At 43.3% G+C, this 9626-nt stretch overlaps 1 protein-coding gene across 1 annotated transcript; it reads right to left on the reverse strand.

Moving 5' to 3' along the window:
• Nucleotides 1–37: 37 nt before the first annotated feature.
• Nucleotides 38–5124, reverse strand: LOC100136179 (arginase-1). Its single transcript, XM_021564871.2, has 8 exons — nt 4583–5124; nt 4347–4419; nt 1902–2076; nt 1613–1772; nt 930–1024; nt 726–830; nt 464–600; nt 38–370 (listed from the first exon to the last, which is right to left on the reverse strand). Exons 1-8 carry the CDS (start codon nt 4688–4690, stop codon nt 207–209), a joined length of 1017 nt encoding a protein of 338 aa, XP_021420546.2. The 5' UTR covers nt 4691–5124; the 3' UTR covers nt 38–206.
• Between the last annotated feature and the right edge of the window lie 4502 nt (nt 5125–9626).

Here is a 9626-nt window from a genome sequence, read left to right on the forward strand (position 1 = left end):
CTGGTACAATATTAATACCAACCAAACCCTGAAGCAGTTCTGAAGAAAAAAAATATGGTATCTATTTTAATCTCTCCATGATTTGATACAAAGGGCAATTTGTTAACTGGATTACAGAAAAAGAGTCAAGATGACTTTGAAGTGCAGAAAGGTGGTGCTGGCCACAGCCCTTCACTGTAATCGAAGGCTCTGTGGTAGTTGGCAGCTCAAGGCAGGGGCATCTTGTAGTCTGCAGGGTGGTTTCCCTCCCGGAGCTTTCCGAAGCAGCCACGTATCAGATCTACTGCAGTGTTGACCGTGGAGCTGATCTCTTCCTCTGTCTTGCCTCTCTTTGGGTTCACCTCCACCATGTCCACTGCAGACAGCATCCCTGTGGAGACAAAACGCAGCTCAACACACACCTGACTGACCACCTGACTACATTGGAGCAGCCTCTACTGTGTGTGTGTGAGAGATCGCTCACCTGTCTGACAGATGTGCTCTGTGATGTAGACTCCCTCTCTGTAGGTCAGCCCTCCCACTACTGGTGTTCCTGTGGCCGGGGAGATGGATGGGTCCAGGGCATCGATGTCATAGCTCAGGTGGATGGGCTTCTTCACCCTGTTAAATCAATTCATTCAAATCAGTGTTTTGCCATCAGAACAATATTCACATTGATTTATCAGTGTCCGATGTAGTCTACCATTTAATAGCAAGGAATTAAAACAAAATTGTTGCGGTTATACTTTGAGAAGATGTAGTCACATGTCTCCTCCATCACTTTGGATATTCCAAGGCGATCCACCTCTGTCATGGAGTAACCTTTGACACCCAGCAACGTCAGGATATGGCTACAAATGGAAGAGTTTTTCATTCTTCAGTAAACAAATGGGTGAAGTGAAAGGTTATATAATACGATGTATGAGTCAGAATGACAGGCGAAAACTTACTGCTCTTCTGGATCCACGTCTCTCAAGCCAATGTAGACTATGTCTTTGGCTGATACACATGGCTTTATCCAGGAGAAGTTGGGCAGAACTGGAATCTAATCAATCAAAGAAAAGGAGACAAGTCCGCATCTAGAACTGTAGCTCACACCCATGTAGAATTTTGGGGCAGGTAGCCTAGTGGTTAGAGTGTTGGGCCAGTAACCGAAAAGGTTGCTGGATCGAATCCCCGAACTGACAAGGTAAAAATGTGTCATTCTGCCCCTGAACAAGACAGTTAACCCACCTGTTCCCCGGTAGGCCGTTATTGTTAAGAATTTGTTCTTAACTGACTTGCCTAGTTAAATTAAAAAGATATATACTGTCACCACCTAAAATGTAAACAACTGATATGACTAATCTCTATCAACATTTTTCATTTTATAATCAGTTCCTAAAAAATGTATGATGATCAAGGACGAGCACAGGAAGAGGAAGTCTTCCAGTAAATGCTCAAAAATAACTGACATTACATAACTGTGTAAATACTGGTATTGCGAATACCAAGGTGTGGCTGATCTAACATGTTCAACTCTGTTGCAGGGCAAAACAACCACATGTTTTATGGTACACTATTTGAAATATTAAAACTTGGGGATGCCTTTGGGGGGAATAGGAGGAGAGAGAGAAGGATAGAGAGAGATCACCTTGGAGTGCAGCTCGTGGATGAGGTAGGACATGGGCTGTCCGTGGATATTGCCTGTAGGGGAGGTCAGGGGTGTGTTGATGTCTGCATGGGCGTCCACCCATACCACACAGAGGTCCTTCTTAGCTGCTGCATGCCCCTGGATCGAGCCTATCGCCAAACTGGACACAATCATGAGTGAATTCCATATCATATAGTCAGGAAAAACACCCTGCCCACAATCCTGTGAATTTTGGCTGGTTGTTGACACTGGGCTCTTGCTCTAATATGAGTGGATATGACACACACACCTGTGGTCTCCTCCCAGCATCACACAGGTGTGTCCGTCATTCTTCACGGCGTGGACGGCAGCAGACAGACGTTGGTTGGCGCTGCCCACCGCTCTGGGTCTCTTCACATTGCCTATGGGCTCATCGTTGGCCACCTCCTCAAACGTCACGTTGCCATAGTCTTTGACTGCACAGCCTGCAGAGGATGAGATTGGGCAACACAACAGTCACCGAAGGAAATGTATTAGTCAATGCACTTACAGTAATCTAGTGTCAAAATGAATCAAGGAGCTCTCAATGCATCATTTTGAAAAGAAAAGCCACACACTCTCATTAATAAGGTATCAATGGATCACCATAGTAATTACAATGTACCATTCATGTACATCATATCAAATTCATTCCATGGGAGGGCCTAGTGTCTGCCGGTTTGGTTTTTCCTTACAACTAAGACCTATGCAACCAGATGAGGGGAGGTCCTTACTAATTTAGTGACCTTAATTCATCAATTAGGTACAAGCAAAGAGCGAAACACCCGCAGCCACTCGGCCCTCAGTAGAATGAGTTTGACATGTGATGTACATGTTATAACATAGTCCCCTCAAACTCAACTCTGGACCTCGAAGCCAGTTCCACTGCATTTTCATTGTTCCCCTCTAATCAGGGACTGAGTTAGACCTGGAACACCAGGAGTGTGCAATTAATTAGCAGGTAGAAAAGAAAACCAGCAGGCTCTGGACCGCGTAGGGCAGGCCTGTGCAATTCCAGGCCCCGGGGGCCTGATTGGTGTCACATTTTCCCCCCATCCCTAGCAAACACAGCCGATTAAAAATAATTGCATTCTAAACTGAAGATCATGATTAGTTGATTATTGTAGTCAGGTGTGTTAGCTGGGACTGGGGCACAAGTGTTACCTCAATCAGGCCCCCGAGCACTGGGGTTGCCCAGGCCTGTCAGAGTTGAATACCCCTGACCTAATCCTTGCCTCTAAGCTTATTTGCAATGTAAAACAACTCCTCCATTTTGCCTAGATGCAAAATGTTGAATCCTCCCCATTTTGCCAATGCAAATGAGCTCTCTCAAAGTTTAAATAAATTACTTATTTTACTGTGTTTGTTACTATGTTACTGGTTGAGATGTCTGTCTGATATTCTCTCTGTGGTGCACACAGGCAGGCTAAGCATTGACAGAGCACTTGTCCCCCCCGCCCTCAACTGTTGCTGGTGGGTGAGTGAGTGAGCACACTTTCACTGGCATGCATACTGTGTGCAGGAGGCTACCATTGTCATAACCCAAACACACACACACACACTCATGGAAGGGGGAGTTATGCAAGGTCAGGAGAGCTAGGCCTATCAGATCCCTTGTGCTGTGTTCCATGAATAAAACAGAGAAGGTGCCTAGGATGTCTCTGATCTCACGTGAACACACACATGGGCAGAAGCTGACACGGGGACACAGACAGACAGATCTTGCTCACGTGTTAATCCACTTGGATCACACAGATCCCTCAGTCCCTCTCACGCCTTCCCAGGAAGACTTCTCATGACTAAACACTTCCGAGGACAGGTCAGTCTCACTGGTAGTCTTTCCAAAGGACACCACTCCTGTTCGGTGATATCCTGGTCATGATCTCAAGTTTAAGTTCAGGTGTATTTTTCCCCAAAAGGATTCTCTTTGTACCCTAGCCTATGGTTCAGAACTGCCCTAGAATTGAACCTAAGTAGGCTTGTGTGAGGAGCTATAGAAGGATGAGCTCATTGTAATGGCTGGAATGGAGTTTATGGATCTGTATCAAATACGTCAAACATATGGAAAACACATCAAACATATGGAAACCCCCATATTGACTCGATACAGGTACCCCTGTATATAGCCTTGTTATTGTTATTTAATTGTGTTAGTTTAACAAAAAACGTTTGTTTATTTTGTAAATATTTTCTTTACTCTTATTTTTCTTAAAACGTCATTGCTGGTTAAAGACTTGTAAGTAAGCATTTCACAGTGAGTCACGCATGTGACATTTTTATTTTATTTTATTTGTTTGACGCATTCGCTCCATTCCAGCCCTTACAATGAGCCCGTCCTTCTATAGTTCCTCCCACCAGCCTCCTCTGAATTGAATGCGGCCATGGAAAGTCAATCATGCTGTTCGCTCGTGTAAATGCTATTGTCATTTGACACCAGGTTTCAAACTGATCCCCAATGTGTTAAATTATTTATCTCAACACTTCTGCCAAGCCAAGTAAAACAAAATGTTAGATATCTGGAGACTGATCTTAGAGAGATCACTTACTCATTTGATCAAATCAATAGCTTACAGAAAACAGATTGTAAACAGATTCCCTTCACTGTACATTATCTATTTTCACAATTTTATTCAGCGCAAGTGTCTTCCTTTCTGCACTGTAGCTACCTATAACCTATTACACAGAATGAGTGTAAAACGCAATATCAGGACCTCACCTTGCGCTCTGAGCTTTTCCACCAATCCGGCAGAGCGAATGAGGTCTGGTCCTTTCTCCACACCATCCCTCGGCTGCAATATATATAGATTAATAGGACTGTGTATTATAGCAACACATAATATATCACAAATGTATAGTTTATTGTATCTGAACAGTAGTATATTAAGCCTATTCGATAACATATCGAATGGTATACCTATCAATAGACTATAATAAATTACCTACAGTACACACCTGTCCTTTTGAAAAAGGCGCTCCAATAATTCCAACTGAGTGATGATGACTTCGCTTATAAATTCGGAAGGCGAGTTGTAATCCTCTCGAGCTCTTTATAAGGACCATTATCCTGTGTCGGGACACACTGTACAGGAGCACAGGAGAGCTGCGCAGGAGTTGCTTGCACTATCAAATTGTTCACTGAAATCAAAAGGCACACCGGCTTGAGCGTGATACAGTAGCCTAAACCCAACTGGGAGCCTATGTCCGCTGTAACGGGCCACGTCTAGAGGTAAAAGTTTCGGCACCGCCCCAGCATCATCAAGGGTTAGCGGCTCAGAATTAAAAATTGCATAACCTAATCTTCCGCCTTGTATTTAGCGTTCGGGATATGGCCGATCTTCTCTGCTGGTGTCAATAAGATAACTGAATTGAGCGATCAGTAGCCTAAGAGTTTTGATAACTAAAAGTAATACATTTACAGCAATAACCATTTGCTTTCCAAACAGTTTTTCAGTGATTGTATTTTTAAATATTGCGATATGCCTGGCTGGATCTCTGCTTTTCACCTACAGTCACAACTCAACAATCACCTATTTTGGTATTTGCAGCGCCCGCTGCCCAAATTGCGGACCCTTCCCACTAACACAATCCACACCAGTTTATATATATATATTTAAAGAGGCTAATTAGCCTCTGTGGCCAAATTATGCTTTCTGGTTTAGTGGCCAAGTTAGAACGAATTTGTTTCTTTCTGTGTAGACAGGAGAAAGCCAATTAGGCTATATATTTTGGCAATTCAATTTACTTTAGGGAAATCTTAGCCTTATGGACACGCCGCCTATGCTTTTTAATGTGGCATAAACCCAATCAGTCAATGTTTTCATCTGATTGTCAAACAATCGCTTATTAACAAAGACGCTCCTGTAGGCTACCCGCGTACGTTGGTCCACTCACAAAAGTATTTCAGCATCCAAACCCGAAAAGTCCACTCGCCTCCGTGGACTTTGTCACCCATCTTTGCCTTGACAAAATGTAAGTGTTCTCCTCCAACCACAACGCAATTTGGAGCGTATATACCACCCAGCATCCAGTCAATTCACAAAATGTAAATGCGGCTGAAATGCTGTAATAGCCTATAGTTTTTTGGGCATGTTGTATTAATTGTCATAGGCACATGTTTTAACCGTATGGCGTACCACACTATTTTTCCGGGACTCCATCCAAACCTGAAAAGTCCACTCGCCTCAGTCTCGGTCACCCATCTACGCCTTGACAAAATGTAAGTGTTCTCCTCCAACCACAACGCGCTCCTCCAACCCTACATATTTGGTTTTGTTAGATTGTATGAAAATGTCATGAGTTAAATAGTTGCCATAAAAAGCTTTTCATTATGGGAAAACAGAAATAACAAAAAATATCAATCTATTCCTATTCTCATTCCCACATGATACATATTTGGCTAACCGTTTATTATCCTATTGCTTGAGATCCATCCTACATGTACCAGATATCGATATGAATGATTGAGGCAGGGTTGACACATGGTTCTGGGAAACAGATCATGGCTAAACTGGGGACAGGGGCTGAGGCTCAGGCTTCTGATGGAGGGGGACTTACATAGTGGGCTAGGGGCCAATCTGGGCCCTTGTTTGGTGGTCAAGAGGTGGGGAGTGGGACACAGATTATAAATAACTCAGAAGAGGCTCTCCCAAAATGTTCTCCATCTCGTGGATGATCTTCTGGACTTGATGCTCCACCTTCTCGCATTCGTCTGTAACGCAGAAAACACACATACAGCGAGTGATAAGCAGGGAGGAGATCAAATCAAATGTTGTCACATGCACCGAATACAACAGGTGTAGTAGACCTTACCGTGAAATGCTTACTTACAAGTTAAAAATGTTGCAAAAAATGCATTTAAAAATATTTACTAAATAAAGTTAAAAATAAAAGACCAACAATAAAATAACAAGGATATGTGACTTGGTACTGGTACCAAGTCAGTGTGGGAGTAAAGGTTAGTTGAGGCAATTAGGTGATATGTACAGAACCAGTCAAAACTCAAGGGTTTCTTTATTTTTACTATTTTCTACTTTGTAGAATAATAGTGAAGACATCAAAACTATGAAATAACACAGTAGTAACCATAAAACGAATCCAAATCTATTTTACATTTGAGATTCTTCAAAGTAGCCAACCTTTGCCTTGATGACAGCTTTGGACACTCTTGGCATTCAACCAGCTTTATGAGGTCATCACCTGGAATGCATTTCAATTAACAGGTGTGCCTCGTAAAAAGTCATTTGTGGAATTTCTTGAGGATCAGCTTGGCAGATGTGTTGTTGCCTACCCTTACCACCTGGGGGCGGCCCATCAGGAAGTCCAGGATCCAGTTACACAGGGAGGTATTTAGTCCCAAGGTCCTTAGCTCAGTGATGAGTTGAGGGCACTATGGTGTTGAACACTGAGCTGTAGTCAATGAACAGCATTCTCAGGTAGGTGTTCCTTTTGTCCAGGTGAGAAAGGGCAGTGTTGAGTGCAATAGAGATTGCATCATCTGTGGATCTGTTGGGGCGGTATGCAAATTGGAGTGGGTCTAGGGTTTCTGAGATGACGGTGTTGATGTGAGCCATGACCAGCCTTTCAAAGCACTTCATGGCTACAGACGTGAGTGCTACGGGTCGGTAGTCATTTAGGCAGGTTACCTTGGTGTTCTTGGGCACAGGGACTATGGTGTTCTGCTTGAAACATGTACACGTTCTGGTAATCCGCCTGGCCCTGCGGCCTAGTGAATGGTTAGCAGTTGATGTTATTCAATAACCAACCCCAAAGCAAATGAGAGAAAAGTAGATTTGAGAAGGACAAATCATAGATGTTATGCTGGGAGATAGATGTTCAGTCTCCCCTGTCCTCAGCTTTTCTCCACAGAACAAAGGAACAGGATGATATTTCTAACCCCCCCCCCCCCCCCCCCCCCCCCCCCCCCTCCTAGCCTGGGGTTGACCAATAAGAAGTCCTTGCAGTACAACTGGGCCAATGGCCAAATAACAAGTATACTTATAATGAGATACTCTACCTCAGGCGAGCAAAGCCTTGAGACTTCCTTAATATTTGATTTCGTGCACCAGCTGTTATTGGTAAATAGACACAGGAGGCAGCTGTTGTCTTGCCGATGCACAGAAAAAACAGCCAACTGTATATTATCCGTGTCGTCGTTCAGCCAAGACTCGGTGAAACATAAGATATTACAGTTAATGTCCTGTTGGTAGGATAGTCTTGAATGGAGCTCATCCAGTTTATTCTCCAATGATTATACATTGGCCAATAGGACAGATGAGAGGCGGGTTACCTACTAGCGACAAATTCTCACAAGGCACCTGGACCTACATCCCCTATATCGGCGTCTTTTCTTCATACTGTTAGGTTCTAATTCTCAGTGTAAAAAACTCAGACATTATGAAAGCTTAACCAAGTTTATTCTTCCCAGAGGATCAATACAGCTGCATTAGACAAAAACATTTTTCACACAAGCAGTGATATTTTATGCTGCAGTAGTTTATGAGTCGGGGGGCTAGGGTCAGTTTGTTATATCTGGAGTACTTCTCCTGTCCTATTCGGTGTCCTGGGTGAATCTAAGTGTGCGTTCTCTAATTCTCTCCTCTCTCTCGGAAGACCTGAGCCCTAGGACCATGCCCCAGGACTACCTGACATGATGACTCCTTGCTGTCCCCAGTCCACCTGGCCGTGCTGCTGCTCCAGTTTCAACTGTTCTGCCTTATTATTATTCGAACATGCTGGTCATTTATGAACATTTGAACATCTTGGCCATGTTCTGTTATAATCTCCACCCGGCACAGCCAGAAGAGGACTGGCCACCCCACATAGCCTGGTTCCTTTCTAGGTTTCTTCCTAGGTTTTGGCCTTTCTAGGGAGTTTTTCCTAGCCACCGTGCTTCTACACCTGCATTGCTTGCTGTTTGGGGTTTTAGGCTGGGTTTCTGTACAGCACTTTGAGATATCAGCTGATGTACGAAGGGCTATATAAATACATTTGATTTGATTTTGATTTGATATTTAACCCTTCCTCATAGGCTGAATCTCCTCCTACCTATCTGTACAAACATCGTTCTTTACTGTTAGGCAGGACAGTAGTGATACGGGCCATAAACTTTTATTTCTCCCTTAAGGTGACCTTACCTCAATCCCCCTCCATCACTAATCCATGGCTCTCTCCCCTTATCAATGCCTTCCACATGTAATCGCTTCCCTGCACTCAACACATTCCAAGCTTAATTGCACACTATATACCTTCCTCCTATAACCATTAACTTCTGGTGTAGGCTCTCTAAACCTCAGCACTCCATCAGTGACATGGATAAGTATATTTTCATATTCTCAGTACCCAACAATAGGAATGACGGGGATTTGGGCATGGTCGGGTATCTGGAGTAAATCCTTCACGTCCGACTCGTTAAAAAAAAAAAAAATCTTTGTCCAGTTCGAGGTGAGTTGTTGCTGTTCTGATATCCAGAAGCTCTTTTCGGGCATAAGAGATGGTGGCAGAAACATTATGTACAAAATAAGTTACAAACGTGAAAAACAACAAATAGCACAATCGGTTAGGAGCACTTAAAACAGAAGCCATCTCCTTCAGTGCCATTCTTTCACAAAATGGTGGCCATCGACCAACAAAGCTTTCACTAACTTTCCATTACCCAACCCTGCTATTACCCACTTTCTTCACCCACCTTGGAGGCACATTAGAGGGAGGTTTGCATTCTGCCAAACCATACATTATGAGCAATGCTCCTTTTTTAGCTACGCTACAAGCAAAATAAAAAAAATGTGCCAGCAACCAATGTTATCACATTATAGCTACAGATAATAATACAATATGCCCATTGGAAGAGGTTTTCCACATCTGTTGAAGTGGAATGAAACGATGTTGCACAGAAAAAAAGATGGACAAACAGGCAGACAGGTATTAATATGCTAACATTACAAAACAGTACAACAGCAGATATAGATATAGAAAACAGGTTGTGTACAAGTTATGACAG

This window comes from Oncorhynchus mykiss, chromosome 16 (assembly GCF_013265735.2).
Source record: "Oncorhynchus mykiss isolate Arlee chromosome 16, USDA_OmykA_1.1, whole genome shotgun sequence".
Lineage (NCBI taxonomy): Eukaryota > Metazoa > Chordata > Actinopteri > Salmoniformes > Salmonidae > Oncorhynchus > Oncorhynchus mykiss.

Bases quoted from the DNA above. Each gene is read 5' to 3' on its own strand.
- LOC100136179 (XM_021564871.2), bottom strand. From the start codon at position 4,690: ATGGTCCTTATAAAGAGCTCGAGAGGATTACAACTCGCCTTCCGAATT. The intron at 4,420-4,582 runs GTGTGTACTGTA...TATATATTGCAG, and splicing joins CGCCTTTTTCAAAAGGACAG to CCGAGGGATGGTGTGGAGAA. The intron at 831-929 runs GTAAGTTTTCGC...TTCCATTTGTAG, and splicing joins GACGTGGATCCAGAAGAGCA to CCATATCCTGACGTTGCTGG.